Source organism: Lissotriton helveticus, chromosome 8, assembly GCF_964261635.1.
Source record: "Lissotriton helveticus chromosome 8, aLisHel1.1, whole genome shotgun sequence".
NCBI lineage: Eukaryota > Metazoa > Chordata > Amphibia > Caudata > Salamandridae > Lissotriton > Lissotriton helveticus.
The window spans coordinates 251886483-251903889 of record NC_136069.1 but is presented as its reverse complement, the minus strand read 5'-3'; the positions used below and the strand labels follow the sequence as shown (position 1 = coordinate 251903889).

Here is a 17407-nt window from a genome sequence, read left to right as displayed (position 1 = left end):
GACTGCAAGTCTGCAATTAACAGGAATAACGACTGGCTGTGCCGGCATAGTATAGAAGTAAGGAAGCAAAGTACAAGCAAACAAGCATTTGCAATGCAATAGGTCTCGCAGTTACACAAGTTTAAGCTATTGGCATTGTAAATGACAATGTCTTTTATTTATCTTTTAAAACGAAAATAAAAGGCATTGTTATTTTCAACGTCAATAGCTCAAGACTACTCGGAGCTCTGCAGTGGAAACATTAACTCACCGAGCATTCTCACTGGGTGTGTTATCCCGACGTGGGTTACACACAGAATAATGCAACAGCTGCATTTACCCCTCAGGCATCTTACTGGCATTGGAACTTGTAACCTGTGGGTTAGCTTAAATATCTCTGCTATAGGTGCATGTATCCCCTCCGCTATCTTACTGGAATTGTAATTTGTGACCTACGGGTTAGCTTGAAGACAACTGCAGCACGTGCATTTATCAATTCAGGTATTTTACTGGTATGAAGCTGTAACCTGTGGGTTTGCTTAAGTATCTCTGCTACAGGTGCATTTACCCCATCCGCTATCTTACTGGTATTTGAACCTGCGGCCTGTATCTTAGCTCATCCAGTGCATAGAGCCCTGTAGCTCTTATTATTTCGAAACAGTAATGTTACTGGGGTGGAATCTGCCATTTGCAGGTTATTTACCGCCATGGCGTATTCACTCACAAATCTTCTTTACTCTAACTGGAACCTGTGGCTACATTTTATTCACATAGCTCCGCAACCGGTGCATTAACCCTACAGCTATCGTCATGCTAGAACACTTGACTTGTAGGCAACGTACGCTGTGCGCACAGACCAGCATTACTTGAATCAGAACACATGAAACACAAGTTACAAAATAAACAAGTAAAGCAAACGGTCCACTAACCACCTTGGCCACTTTGATGAGATCAGAAAAAATGCGCTGAAATTTGCAGAGATCTCAGCCCGCGGTGCATTATCCCACTGTGTTGTTGTCGCATATATGGAACTCTTGCCACAGAGCTTTGCAGTGGACGCACGTTGCACCAAGGCATCTCTCGAACTCAAGAGCAGACTGCCTCTCGGAGGCGCCAAATGGCCCCAATCTGTGGCCAATGGACCGCTCTGTGCAGCCCCGGGCAACCCTTGCGTCGACACCGACTGAAAAAACATACGCATCATGGCTGTGCCGGGCCGCCGCGCTGCCCGCGACGACCCGGAAGCGGTTGGGAAGCCGGCCAATGCCAGCGCGGCCCCAACGGGAAGTCCCGCCCCATCGCGCCGAGAGCGAGAGAGAGCTGCCCGAGGAGCCACGAAGGCTCCGCATTGAGTCCCGGTCCCGAGATGGGGGACCGGGTGAAGAGCGGCCGGGCGCATGGGTAAGGCGGGGCTCTCATGTGGTGAGAGAGCCCCGCAAAGCGCTACCGCCACCCGGGAGAAGGAGCCGCCGCCGTGCACCGCCAGAACAGGTAAGTTGAGTGAGAGGAGGGGTGAGTGGGGGTGGGGTGTACGCGTGCGTGTGTGTGTGTCTGTTTGAGTGTGTTTGTGCGTGCGTCTGTCTGTCTGTGTGCGCGTGTGTATGTTTAAGGGGGGGTGCGTGTGTATATGCAGTGTGTGGATGCCTTTGTTTGTGCGCATGCGTGAGTGACGACGTGCGCGCTCACGAGGTGCAATCTCCAGCAGGAGACGCTCGTGACAGTTTGCTGTGCTGTCCACATTCCCCGGAATCCCTGCAAAGTGGCGACATAAGTAGTCTCGCTAGACAGCAAAAAGCTTTGCTTTTTGCTTTCGTCTAGGCGAGACCTAAAAAGGGTAAAGTCCTTTTTAACTTTCAAGCTTGAAATAACAACATAATTAGGTGCTTCCTAAAAACTGTGGAGGATTAATTCCTTACCACCCCGGATGCCTCCAGTTGTAGAAGTAAGTTTAGTGGACACGCACAAGCACTTCTCAGGAGACCCGTGACTAAGCAGCAGACCTAGTGTTGGCAGAGCCATGTTGCAGGGATTCTGCTCAGAAAGTATGCCTGGGACCATAAAGTATCAGTATGCAGGGACAGAGTCACCATACCAAATCAGTACCTAAGGCCCAAAATCCGACTAGTTAATAGTGCCTCACTTGTCCTCCTAACCCTCCCACAGAGGGACATGATTTGGCACCCCAGAACACAACACTCTAGAACCTCTCAGGGATCGCAGTAGCAGGCCATCACCTCTCATTCTCTCACTCATACTTGTCCACAATAAATGAAAGACATGAAAAAAGCCTATCCTCAACATGGAAAACAATGACATATTATAGATCTCTTGGATTAATGCAATACATAGATAGTTGCTCTACATCTCAGCTAGTGCAGCTCTCTCCCACCTTTGCTCTGCAAGTATGTCTTTGATCTGCCTGTTTTCAAAACGAAATGTCCTGGGTGATTTGATAAACATAGGTGTTCAAAAACAGCAGCTGGATATCTCTTATGTCTGAGTGCTAGTGTTTAACCACAGAGAAAAATAAGGAGCAGTTTGTTTGACCTTGCAAGAGATGTTACGACAAAATCCCAGCAGAACAACAAAATACGAAAGCTCATGCAGCTTATTTGCAGAATAACAATGTAGCACAAAAACAAGTGGGATATTTTGTAACGTGTGCAAAGCAAAAGCGGCCTACAACATGCATAATAAGGCTAACATAGGGAAAATTACAATGAGCTCCATAGGCACGACAGAACATACATCCACTAACTCTTCAATGAATAATTAGTGTTTTTAGGTTGAGCATTAGAGACCTTTTGTACATACTTTAGTATATACTTATACGTATATGTACATTGTGGGCTCTGGAGATCAGCCCTAGGACTGGTCGGCTTCCGCGTAGATACTTTTTTTTCTGTTCAACTGCCTCAGTTTAACGGTCTTGATAGAAAACTATCAGTAGAGGTCAGTAAAATATCAGAATTGCTTTCTGCTTGTTTAACTGCCTCTGTTTAACTGTCTAGATAGAAAACGACCCGTAGTGGTCAGTAAAATACCAGAATTACTTTCTGCTGAGGGACTTTCTTTTTTTTAAATTGTATGGCAACTGCCTCTATTAAACTTTCTTGATAGAAAACCACCAGCCAAGGTCAGTAAAATACCAGAATCACTTTGGCATTCTCTAGATTCCAGTCCATAGAAATTGTCTTTCATGAGGACCCGTATAAAATATTTTGTCAAATCTTGTATTTTCAGTGATATGACCACACAAGACCCTGATTTTGTATTAAAAACAGAGCTTTGGACTATACCATTTTCAGCTGAATGGCAATATTTCTCTATGTATTCCCATACCTGGCGTGTCAAGCAGTTTGGTGCTTACTTTCCCTCCATGTTAAAGAACAGTAGATGTTTCAGCACCCAGGCTAATGTGCTGCATAGCTAAATACATATAAGGTCCCAAAGGTGAGACCGATTGCATTGCAAATGCTTGTTTTAGTTGGTTATTCTAAAACAGAAGGGACTGTGATCGAAACCTCACAGCGTAAAGTATCTGCATGGTAGAGACATAGACATTTATGGAAACCCGGTTCCAATCTCTAATGGCAATGAAGGGATAACATCACGCAGCCATGAATCAAAACAAGGCAACTGATGGATTGCCTGAATTAATCTCAGATACTGCTAATCGTTCTGTGCTGCATTTCAGTTCATTGGGTTTTTTTTGCTTACCATGCTACTCTAAACAGAGGTCCACCTTATGAAACTCACCACTGACCCTGCTTCCTATGGGAACAGTCCATCCCCTTACTGGCAGGTGAGGTCCCATCCAGGTGAGCACCCAAGCAACCCTTGACCCCTTTCAGAATATTTTAGCCTCCTTAATATGGTGAAGCTTTAAACTTGTGGTTGCTTGTGTACGGTTCAAAGGGGACCTGGTCTGGTAGTTCGGCTGGACTGTTCCTATTGCAACAGGACCAAGATTGATCGGCATATGGCAGGGTCTTGACAGAGGTAGCAAATAAAATGATGCCCAGGGAATACGACCTCAAGTGGCTGGGAGTCATTCAAGCTTTCAATTCATCACTTTTTAGCATTCCACCGAACCAAATTTAGACATTGAGATATACTTTCAAATCATGGCCTCTGGATTACCACAAAGCTTCATTCCCAAATAGGAAAAAGAGCAGATATAGGATTCTGCCCCATAAGAGCAAGTGCTTTAGCAACATCAGATACCCACGTTGGACTGAAGTTCAAATCAACCCATGAGATCTAAAAGGTTGGGCCATACTAAAATTAGCATTGGTGTTCATGTTTTTGGCCGAAAGAACAAAGTTTTTTAACAGTGACGTTAGGTTTGCATTCATAGAATCCTTGTGGGAAACAGGTCACCTGTCAGTGCCTACTGGGTCAGCACTTAAAATGTAAGTTCCACATCACCTGCGTGTAGGAGAAATATGTCTGGCACAAAACCTTCGAACAATCATTAGGAGCGGTGGATAATTCTACATTCAAAGTTGTTGTGATTTGCATATTCCATGATGATTAGGATGGACATATATTTTGTGGGTTATGTGGGCATAAAATGTTAGTCTCAAGCAAATCAGTGTACTAGATGAATACAACATTCAAAACCTTTATCATAATTACTCAACTATATTATCATAAAATCTATATATTGGACTCAAATCTAGGCTGTAATCCTTACGTTCTCATCTGCAATACCTAGGTGGGTGAGTTTTAACACGGTAAAAAAATAAAAGTGGGCAACTTACTTCAAAAAATATCTTTGGCCAGATGGTGTCTTCGCCATCTCCCAGCCAGGTGGCAGGGGAACATCATCCGGGATCTCAAAAGATGACTGGCGGAGATGTTGAGCGCTGGGAGCAGGTCCAGAAGGTGCCATTAACCCAGATGAATTCAGTGTAGCTGGAGAAACAGCACCTAGTTGCAGTGAAGCTGGAGATGAATGAGCTCGGACATGCTGGGGGGTCAAAGCTCCAGCTGAACCACCATCAGTGCTAGCCTGCAAAGATAGTAAGGTAAAGTCCATCAAGATATATTTCTTTAAATATTAAAAACTTATTAAACTGTATTACATATGTGGAGGCCATGCTAACAAGGGTATAAAAAAAATTAAAAAATAAAATAAATAAAGGATGCATATTTTGGTTTTTCCCATTACACGGTTTAGATTCCGCTTTCAATAAGAATTTGAAACATACGTCTTTAGATACTTGAGCTAGTAACTTATAACAAGGACTGTTTGGCACAGTTAATCTCATTCATTATCCTGCTAAACTTGAGCCTTCCCTTCTCCGACAAGTACGTCTCAACTCATTCTGGAAATCTCCTTTTCTGATCAACCTTTTTACTTCCACAATATTCTCAATAATGTCCCTTCTCACTGTTCCAAGCCTGCCTAGCAAAGATCAGCACTCCTTTCAATCCAGGCCCGGTTCACACCCGACAACTGGAACAAAACAGCTTTGTTCTGCTCTTCATAACACCTTCTGTGTACCTAAAGTACTAATAGGCCTTGATGCAACCCTCACCTTAAGCACTGGCAAAGGCCAATTGGTCTGGTCCTGACAAGCCTTTTTTACTTTTTGTTTTGTAAACATATGCAATATGCATTTAGAGTGTAATAATATTAGTAAACAAGCATTGGCATATCCAATAGGTCTTGCTTTTGGGACCTAACAAGAGTTTAGTCGTGCACCACATTATCCTGGGTGCTGTGCCGCCAAGTATTGAAGAGCTATACAATTACTACAAATTGGGTGTGAAAAAGAGTGAATTGTTTTTGTGCATATAAATGGTGAAGGGTGAGTGTGTGTAAGAAACAGCAGAATGACTGTACCTTAAAGAATGCATACATCTTGACTGTTCCTAGGTAGACAAATCAGTGAAAAATCAACAGCTAACACACAAGCCCTCTGTACTACCACAACCCGGGCAGCCTTGAGCATCACCCCTCCACGAAGCGCCTAGAGGCGGCCCAGTACACAAGCTCACTCAGTTCTATTCCGGGCCCTCAAGGAGGAGGAAAGTGGCAAGGCATCCAATACCAAGCAACGAAGGGCGAGGAGACCGACACTCCTCAGAAGGAATGCACCTTTAGGTAACTAAAACAGCAAAGATGCCTGTGCTTGCATCACACGTCATAACTCCGAAACCATTCAATTCTCATTTTCATTCTGTCCCAACCTTTCACACTAGAAAAAGGTGATATGTTTTTTAAAAATGCATTAGCACGGTGTGTGCAGTTTTTATTGGGAGCTTATCACTGTATTCAAAGTTTCACTTAAGGAGAGCACAGATACAGTGCTCATTTAGCTGGCACAATGCTTCTCACATGCATGTGTGTGTGTGTGTGTAAGTATACATGGGCATGTCTTTTCCAGAGTATCTTACTTTTAGCACCTCTGCCTCAAAAAATGTGAAGCAAAATATTTAGGCAAGTTTCAGAACGTTTTTCATCAATACCTGCACCTATGCAGTTTTTTTAATTTGGAGCAGATATATCAGTGTGTTATTTCCACCCATTAGCTTTCCAACTCAGACAGCAGCTCTTTAACCAGGGATATTTCGAAACACACAACATCCATGATGTTATGTGACCTCTTAGCCTAACAGAGCGGTACTGGGCAGAGTTGCGGGATGAAGTATGCTGAAAACAGGAAACATCAAAGACGCTGATGACAGGAAAGGAAAAAAACACAAGCGGTGCAGTGCACGTATTCTCTGGGGCCCGAGGTTTTACATGCCGGAGTCCTTGCAGGACTGTCGTGCGTGAAGCACAATGAATAGATGCAAATCCAGTTTATTGTGTTTAAAGCTAGATGTTTCTTAAAAATTATACGGAAGTATGTCTGCCACACAATGAAAGGTCGATGTGAAAAAATGATGGTAGGACCTTTGTTGAAAGATCGGATACAAAAGTTTTGACTTGACTTGCATATGTGTCTGTGTAAGTATATTTATATCATTTGTACAGGGCACATTCTGACATCGGGAAGGCGTGGAATAGCGGTCAGCAATTTGGCAGCTGATCCCTAAACTGGCCCCCAAGCAGCTCTTTCAAAGAATGCAGACTTGCTAAACTTCTGCGCAAAAAGCAAGCTACATTTATATTATCTGCGAATGCATAGATGGGGGCTGCAGCGGGAGAGAGCGGCGGAAGGAGTTGTGTGCGAAGCACTTAATGAGCCATGACGGCTCGCAAATGTAAGATTAATGAGCTAAGAAAGTCAGATGGTGGCTGCGCGCGTTCACGCGCACAGGCACGCAAGCTTTAGGCCAGGGTAGCACTAGGAAATCCATGTTACTAAAAGTTGAGCAGCAGCGCATGCGCTGCTCTAGGCTCGACCTAAAAACAAGTAAAATGTCAGTCCACAGGTACAAAGCATGTTACAAAAGGTGACTTAATACAACAATAAAATTGAAGAACATGTAATTTAAGAATGGTTGGCTTACCAGCCGTGACACCATAGTGAACCTCTTTTTCGGCAAATGTGCACATGTGCTAGAGCACAATGCTGTTAATAAGTGAACCAAAACAACAACTGAAGTGGGAAGACCACTGCCCCATGCGGTCGGCTCGGATTGGAGAAAAATAAATGGAGCACAGTACTTAAATCGACCAAAAGATGAAGAGGGCCAACAGAAATCCCCTCACGACATGCATAGAAGTATTTTTATTATTAATTGTTAGGAAAACATGAGGCTAGCAAGAGAACTAAAGCTGCCTGTAGACTAGACATAATAAGCTCTACAATTTAAATTCCATTTCTTATCTCTCCGAGCCAAAATAATCAACAAGCATTGGCATAGCCAATAGGTCTCGCAATAGAAGAGTTTTACATTTTTCGTTTTGCAAATGGATGAGTGGCATTGGTAATCACGATCTATATGTTGTGCTGACAGTGCAGCCAGAAAATGTACTGTGTAGAAGCGATATAGTCCGTGTGTGCGCACCAAAAGGTTACAGAGTCAAAGAGACCCTTGTTGTGCTTTTATAAAAATCCATTCTGTTAATGATAACCGTGAGTTTTACATGCGCTTGCGATAGTCAGTGCCAAAACTGTGTGTGTTTTTGTGTGTGTGTTCATGCTATCACAAATATATACAAAATGGAAAAAAAAACATGCCAGTGATGCTCTAAGCAGAGTGATAAACCCATGCTAAACCCATGCTTACAGTGAATAGTGGACACGTATGACGTGTTTGATAGCTGCCGCCCAGCAGCACTGTTTGAAAGTGGAAGTGTTTACCACTGTGCAGGATTAAAACCTATTAGCCCACCGTGAGCCACATGCAGGCGTCATAGTGAAAAGCCAGAAATATTTAAAAGTCCCTTGACCCAACCATGTAAATTCTGTGAGAAGCGCTACAAGGCTTTTATTTTGATCCGCTGTGCGAGTGCTTGCTATTAAAAGGTGCGCAGACTTCTATTAAAAATAATTGCCCAAACTCTGAAAGCATACAGCTACCTCCTCTTGTAAAGTGAAACTAATTACAGTAATCTTACTGCATGATAACCGCCAAGTCTATTGAACGGCCGGGGGGAGTTTGAAATCTGCAGGCAGTCAGCGAGCTTTGTGCAGGGGTAATTTAAAGCGGCAGCACCCTGTGTATAACTGTGCGCATTGTTGAAAGTATCGACAGAGGGGGAAAGGTTTAACAGACCTGACATACCACCGCCATAAGTAAACCGAGGCAGGCAAAGGGCAGGTGGGGGCAGAGGGAGATATGGCATCCCACGTTTATTTATTTATTTTTTATCTGCAGTGGAGTGCATGTTAAAAAGCACGCATCCTTCGAATAACAAGCAGGGGGGAGGAGTAGGGAGCCGCATCTGAGGAGACAGAACAAGTGACGGTATCAGGGGAGCACGAGAGAGTAGGGGGGAGGAGAGCAAGAGAGGGAACCGGTGTAGCGTCGCCTTTGGGATCCACCAAACACATGCCAGGCGGAAGGCAGCAGATGGGGTGCCTGGGGCTTTGAAGTAGGGTGTCCAGAATTTCAAAGCCAAACAAGACGGAGGGCATTGCTGTGGGGAGGGGGTGGAGGAGAAATGCACACGGCGGGCAGGGGAGGGGGCGGAGCGGGGAGAGCGGCATGTCGGTGTCAAGAAGCCGGGGCCTTTGAAGTGAAGCTAAGCTTCACTTCAAAAGGTGTCGGAGGAATGCGGCTGAGGGAGATTGTGGCTGTGCACGCGCTTTTAAGCTCAATGCACATGCGCATTGAGCTTAAAAGTCACGGGCACTGCAAGGAATCGCCACGATTCCTTGCTTCTTACTTAAAAGTTGTTTAAGCTGCAATAGGCTCGCAAGCTCGATGCGCATGCGCATCGACAGGCGAGACCTAAAAAGCACTGGCAAAGTGATTAGACTTATCTTATGACTGCCAAAGTAGACCTGTTGGCTTTGCCGACGCTGTTCAACATTGGCAAAACTCATCGGCAGCCAATGCCATCATGTATGCACGCCCTCTTGGCATAACTGTCACAATTATTCATTTTTTACGCTTTCAAAATGGTAATGGGAAATAGTATATGAAAAAACAAACATGGAGGAATGGTGAAGAGGTTGAAGGAGGAAGTCCGCTTGTGTACGAGGGTATTTAGGTGTGGGGGAGTTGCAACAGAAAAGCTTGAGTCCAGAAGGGAGGAGAGAAAAATAAAAGCAAAAACAGCCGGGCAGGTAGTGGTACAGGATGCGACAGGTGAGCTAGTCAGGCTCTGAAGAAACAACACAGAGCATGGATGGGCATCACACGCGAGTGAGAGAAAGAACCCATATGAGTGCAGAAAGAAAAATAGGAAATGTAGGTCCCTATATCCATGCAGTGGAAGGCCTTAGATGTTCCAATCTGAATACAGTAAAGCAAAAATGCTCCAGAGGTGGCCCCAGAGGTGTAACACCAAAATGGCTGCTGTGCTGTGAGCCTATTTCAGGAGTTTTCGGATTTTGTCTACTAAACATAACTTTCTTTTAACTGTGAGTTTCAAGGGAGTTTGAAATTGTTTTTAAACTTAGGAGGAAAAAAACTATTTAGAATTTACAAATACTTTCAAGTGAAGTTTAGCGGCTTTTTGTTGATATGCTTCAAATCCCTTTGTTTCAACCAACCGTAGGACCTCAACCCAATCTCCAGGCAAGCCAGCCACTGATGCTAAGCATGGTCTTTAGCGCAAGCATCGATCCCACTGTGCTGTTTACCGGATACGTGTGTTCAGCCATTCGTAGTAGCCTACGAGTGGATGAGAGTAGCTGGGGCCCACTTTTTGAATTGACAGTAGGAGTGCGTTATAATCATGGGCAGTCTGCACTCGCATATATTCTGTGTGACTAATACATGAAAAAGAAGAAAGGAGTATCGAGATAACGAAATATCCTCATGACTAACGCAAAGCACATGTGTACTTTAGAAATGTAACTGGAAAAATTGTGTATTAATACCTAGTTAAGGTATAATAGACTAAAGGTGTTTGCTAATTTTGTTTATTATTACACTCATGACACTAATATTTTAAGGTTTGCCATTTATAATTGTTACGGTATATATCGAAAGTGTGGCTTATTTGTCTGCAGACGGCGCACATAATGTAACCTGGCGCACATAATGTAACCTGCGCATTGTTAATTTGGCTTAAGTGTAGGCCTGAAATGTGTTTCCAAATAATTTTTCAGCTAACGTTTGAATTCGCATTTTGCTTGTACTGTAGATTGTGGCATGCATCTTGCATTCCCACTGCAGGTGGACATGGCTTTATTAGTTGAGAGAAAGAGTTGTCGTTCCTAGTACATAGAGGCCTGAGAAGAAGAAAAGGGAGAATGGATGGGGGACGAGTTCTCTTGGGAGAAGGAGATGGCACCAATGATGTACGGAAATTCTCAATGGGTGAACATGGAGACAGAGTGAGGATGCTGGAATGGAAAATACTAGTAGAACTGTGTGAGGCGCCTTAATTCAGCAATTGCTTATGTTGTAACGTAGTTAAGGACAGCGGACACTTCTGCTTTAGGGGGCCTTGAGTAGAGACCTCCTCCTTGGCTTCTGTGGCTTTATGCTGCATGACCCCGGTTGGAGTTAATGCTTTGGAAGGCTCGGATAGCTGACACCTTTTCTATCTTTAATTAAGATGGTCTTAGACCAAGAGTTCCACTTTAGGGTAGTGTTGGGGAAGTTAGGGATTTGTGGGGGTTTCTGAATGGAGTTTCGATGCCATCCAACATACATTTTTGTGTCCAGATACCCTATGTGGCTGTAATCGAACTAGTTGTTTTCTTTTCATTTTATAGGGCAAATCGGTTCTGGAAATTTGGCTTCATCCCATTTACTTTGTACTTCTATACAATTATGCTGAGATTGGTGTACATTAATCTGTTTCATAGTTTACAATAAACAAACCAACCTGAGTTTAGTGGAAAGTTTTGATATTTCTAGCTCGCCTCCCACCTCATAGGAGACAGCGATACAACACATGCCTTGGCAAGACAAACTTGATTAAGCTTTTACTGCTATGGAGAGAGGCGGAGGGTAAATCTGTGCATGTTTGAGTGCTCATTTCACCACACATGTATGGTATTGGCACTTATTTTTCCTCATGGAAAATGAGAATACATATACAATAAGTTGTTTTCAGTCTCTTGGCCTAGTTTACACTGTCCAATGGTTCCTCCTATGATAGCAACTGTGTTCCACCGTTGGCCTGACAGGCACGATATCAGTGTCTTGGTAAAACTTTAATTGACATTAAAGATCATTGTGATACTACCTGGTGCACACCAACAATAGAAAGGCTCTGTCCTGAAGAAAGCTCCAGCAACAATTTTGGACTATTTTAAGGACTGAGACATGTCAAACTTATAGCAAAGGCTTAACAATTCTCTTTTCATCCTGCTTTTAATCCTACTAACAGGAGACACAAAAAGTCATTCGTCTACCAGTAGGTATAGTTTTAGATGTTCTCCCCTCTCTGCAACACATATAGACAACAACCAGGTTCTTGGGTACCAACAGCCACAGTGGCATCATAGCTTCATTTTTGAGGGTTGTAGCCCACATAAGGAGGACCCCACTACCAATTAGAGGGGGTGATTTATGATGAAGAAAGTCACCTCTGGGTGGGTGATGGATTTCTTCTTTAAAAACAGAAACTATAGCTTGAGATTTTTAACTAAGCTACAATTTTCTTTTACGGCTACATATGCTAATTTCATATTCTGCATACTGCCTTCATTTATTTATAGACTGCCATATTTTGCCTGCAGAAACACACACTACCTTCACATGTTTGTGTTATGTAAAGAATGGCTCTACTTAAGGCAAACAGTAACTTACTTAACATTTTGTCTAAGCAGTTTGCTGTTCCCTCTCTCTCTCTCTCTGCAGCATTTAACAGGCTCCTTCAGAGTAAAACAAGGTGATGTGGCTGCTAATCTAGCTCCTGTTTACAACCTTCTCATTAGATACAAACCCAAGCACAGTAACAACGGCAAATCTTCAATATTATTTAAAAAAAAAGAAAGAACACGTTAGCTGGAAGGATAGTATGCTCACAATATATAACCTCACACTCAACTGACGGTTATATTGAGCTAACCCATCACCTCCCACCAAATATATAAAACATTGTCTCACACCACACAAAATGACATGGATGGCATCATAAATGATATGTTCGAAAATACAATTATCAAGTGAACTACATCAAATACTATGTATGTAATAAAAAAAAGCTACTATAACGGACCTCATTGTACTTTGTAAATTATTCATGAAATGTCATTCAGCACATATCTTCAAAAAGATTGTATGAAGACAAAGTCTTGGAGGACCAAGTAGTTACATAAAGAAGAGATGATGAAATAAGACAGATCTTTCATCACAAGACAGCTCCACAGCTCTTTAAGAAAGAAGCAAGACTGTAGTACCACTGATAATAATCAGATGACTTTGCAGATGTTATTGAGCATTATTGTCCAGTTCCGATTGTTACATGCCCTCTACCGGAGTTCTAGGTCCTAGCGGCAGGGTCGATAACTTCAGGGTAAAGGGCCTTTAATAACGAGCAGATCATGGGCAGCAGAGCTATATAATGCTGTTAATACATTCAATCTACAGATAACTATGTTCTACAGAAAGAAAAACACAGTATCATATTATTTTGGAGCAGAAACTCTATACAAGCCCTTGTTGAGCCTATTCCACTATTTTATTCAACTGCACTTTCAACATTTCAATGTTCTAACAAGTTATTAAAGGCCACTTTATTGTGGTAGTAGAAATGCTATCTTACTTTTCTTCAGCTGTCTTTAGTAACCCAAGTGGTGCTGTCTGTCATTGGCCCATGATATCTGGTCATTCTTTAAAAGTGGCAAGATACGTTCAAATATTTCTACAGGGACAAAGCACCTAGAATGGGAAATGATATTTTAAATAATATCTTTTATCTAAGAGGAACTATTGTCGTGCGTATTCATAATTATCTAATGAATTAAACATTGTTGAAAAAGTATTTATTTAAATAATAGCACGAATGTTGATTTGTGATCAGAGTTGCTGCAACCTTATATCCCAATCTCATATCATATACAGTAGGACGGCGGTTATTTTATGCAAGCTGTCATAGATCACATCTTAACTGATGTCACAGGTAATGCTATCAAAGTCATCATGTGTTAGGTTATATACAGTGCACTGGTGCAAAGGGATAGCCATGGCAGTTTACTGAACTGCAGTTTTTCTTAAGATTCTGGTCTGGTGTTAAAACCTCACTTCCCCCCAAGGCTTAGTTCTGGTATTGAAACTTATTTATAATAATAGTAATTTACTAATCTTAATATTGAACCATTCAGTTCTCATTTTGGGTTTTGTGATGAAAATATTTTATGAAGTCCAGCTTACGCTGGTTATGCCTTTTGTGCTGCAGTCTACCTACTTTCAGTACCAAAATGGGTCAGAGGAGTGGTCTTGAGCAAATTATGTGGCCTAACTCTCGTACCTAATACTCTACATCTGGCACTGTGAATAAGGTATATGCCAGTGGACTCTCAACCTGCTGGAATAGTACCTTGGGTGACGCTTACTTTTATGGTACCTTCACAACTTTGTTTAGCGAGCAGGAGTTTCCTCCACAAAAGGTGCTTACAAGATCATACGCCTGGAGGTTGGATATTTTACCTAGCACAGAGGGGCTCAGAATAGCGAGGCGACCACCACACTAGTACAGAAAGGTGTTGCCAAAGGAGGGTGAGGGCCTAGCCCCAATTCGCACTTACTTATGTGCAACATTTTGTATTCCACAATGAAGTCTGGTTATCTTTCCCCAGTGGTCCATTCTTCAAAACTGTCATGGGTTAGCTGCTCAACAACTTAATATGGATTTTGTCACGCAAAGGAAAGAACTCGCCATTGGACATTTACAATAGTTGTAATAGCTAAGAACTACCCCATAGACTTTAAGCACTGTTTCAAGCACATGGAAAGCAGCTCCCAAAGAAAAAGGAAGCAAGATTATTTCTTGGAAAGAGCAAGAGTCATACACCAGTCTATTGGAAAGGTGCTTTTCTTCATCAATACACTAGAATACAAAAAACTGGCCTGGAGCAGTTGGCAGTGCATGATAGGAAGTGGGAAAGTAAAACTGAGGTCTCTCAAGCAGTCTAAATATGACAGAATCTTTTTAAAGAAACTTTTTCTATTCGATTCCTGCCTTTTGGACAACTAATTTCCAGCCATATAGGACGAAACAATCTGACAGTGACATAATTCAGTGTTTGCTGTGCAAAGACTACATACTAACATATTAAAGCAGGCAACCTTGAGAAACATTCATCCATCTATATGCTACTAGTAGCAATGTTACCTTCATGAAGACTTTGGTAGAAATGGAGGAGCCAGTTCCTCTTTTATCACATGGGGCTGCCAAACTCATTTGCTCGTTTCTTGAATAATCATGTAATAGTCTTCAAATCAAAACAATCATAATCCTTTGCTAATATTTGCGAGCTCAGTTTGATAGCATTACCCTTTCAGTGCACCAATGTGGACCAACATTTACCTTAAACTGAAAAAGAGAACCCTACCTTAGGAACTACCCAATATCCACAGATAAATGGAAGTCACAACACTTCCAGATATTTAACCCGCAAACAACAAATGTCCTCTTCTTAGAACTAACCACTCCGGTCTACACATTATGAGCTAAGTAATTTCCAGTCAAATGGAATCACACCCACAATTGTAGACAGTGCAAAAGCCCTGGTGGTCCTGCAGGACTCAAACTACAGCTTGGCCAGCATATAAAAGCACAGGATAAGTATTGCAATACCAATTAAACATACTTTGCAAAATAAACAAACAGTTTATTTTAATGAATGTTCTCTGGGCTGGTCATCTCCAAAGTAGACCATATAAACTCAATACTAACTGGGCTTAAAAAAATAATAAAGCAAACGTGTGGTACTGAAAACTATCCAACCTGAAATAAGGCCCCTCCCACTATAACATGACACCTTTCTTTATCGCCTTACACTGGCCACCAATCAAGGCTCACTGTATTTTCAAATTGTTCTGCAAGCCAACTTCCATAATACACCATAACACATGGACAGAAAAACTCATCTAAAGTAGTCTTTAAAAACTGCACAGCAATGGTTTATTGTGCTTGAAGATCAAGTCTAGGAAATAACAAATACCTCTGTGGTTAGGCCAGTGATGTCCTTTTTAGAGGATGCAAGCTTGTGTACAAGATATTGTCAAATTAGATATATATTTTTTGGTTGTTTTGTGTGATCCCACTTTTGATAGGAATGGTAGCTATAAGACCTCTGTTTTCACCAATGGATGGCAATGCCATGCGTATATTTTCTTGTTTAAGTTTAAAGACAAAAAGTAAAAGTCTGAAGTCTAAGCTCTTCGACATAAAAATCTACTTCACTCAGTTTTCTTGCCTTAAACCGCCCCCAATGGGGATGCATTCTGTCATATTTTTGATGCTAGCTTTTTAGTGCACAGTTTTAATCAAACCACTCAATTATTCCAGCACCTCTCCTTCTCTCAGGTTCACAATCTTCCACAGACTGTACTCCTTCGCAATTAAGTTAAGTTCTGAGTCTTACTAACTTACTGCTTGGTCTTTGTCTTGAAAGTATATATCTACATACCTCGCTCTACTAGCTTCTCAAAGTGCCCATTTATCACCATGCTTTAGTATAGGACTATTGTACAGAAGAGAAAAAAAACATACTAGATTGAACATACAAGAAGACTAGAACGGAATTACGCTAAATGCTTTAAATGATATTAATTAGCTCCTGTAATACACCTTTCAATAATCGCATCTTGAATACGGTTGTATTTCTTATGACCTCGAAGCCCCCGGTCGTTGAGGGGGAAATTAAGTACCAAAAAAGGTACTTTATTTCATGGAGTTTAGAATGAAAATGAAAAAAGTAATTCCCTAAATGTGAGCAGTGGAAGGACAGAAGTCAGCCAATCAAAAGGATGGTAAAGAGGCTATGCTCCATGGGAGGGACAATCAAAACAAGGAAGGCAAGCCAAATAAAAACCATGCAATTAATACGGACAATAAAGCCAACTAACTGTCAGCTAAGAGCTGGCTTCCAGACCACCAAGTTCAAAATAGGTATTTTACAATGTAAGCCAAGCCATCTGGTAAGCAAGACGTTTCAGAACAGCCCGGAAAAGTGCAGGAGTTGTCCTGCTGGGATGATACCTGCATACACGGCTGCCTGTAAACTGATGAGGGTACACTCTTGCTGAAGAACAGGGTGGCCATGTATGAATGATGAAAAAAAGAGGGTGGGAAACCCAATATACCCTTGCGAGCTTGGGTCAATATAAATATATAACAATAGAAGGTGCCAGCAAGGGACTTCGTTTACAGCAATCATTTGTGAGTTGGTGATTCTGCGTTAAAAATAATCACAGGAAATAAATAGAATCAGTTCAATTTGAAACACAATAAATGTAAGGACGCTACAACGTAAAGCGTTCAATAAACCAATTTCAAGGAGGACACTCTACATAGTAGAGAAAGGAGACACGGAGTGGTTATTCTTTCGATAAAAAAGTTTTATATAGACAATGCTAGGTCAGTCATAAGGGTACGAGTCAACATTCAAAGTTGAAGAAACAATGCTTTACAAATGAAAAAGTTAAATGAGCAAAACAACCTATAGTTCATTTGTAACAAAGTCCAATCCTATGTCAAATAGTAAGATGAAATCTATTTTCAGAACAATAAAAAATCATCTGTAAAGAATTAATCATAGATAAAAAAATGGACTGTATGGTCGATGTTTCGGTCTTCGATGGAACAGATCCTTTAGACCTTCTTCAGGACAGTACAATATGCAAATCGTTTTTGGCCCTTTAATGCTTAATTCAGGAAAGATCTTGT

At 41.8% G+C, this 17407-nt stretch overlaps 1 protein-coding gene across 5 annotated transcripts in view; it reads right to left on the bottom strand.

Moving 5' to 3' along the window:
* YAP1 (Yes1 associated transcriptional regulator) overlaps nt 1-17407 on the bottom strand; it is a 202615-nt gene that overhangs the window by 147606 nt on the left and 37602 nt on the right. For 4 of the 5 annotated variants that reach the window (XM_078656999.1, XM_078657000.1, XM_078657002.1 and 1 more), the window contains exon 2: nt 4746-4996. In XM_078656999.1, the coding sequence (XP_078513125.1) occupies nt 4746-4996 (251 nt within the window). Of the gene's footprint in view, nt 1-4745; nt 4997-13279; nt 13299-17407 lie in introns of those variants that run through there. The other variant, XM_078657003.1, reaches the window with a different exon arrangement.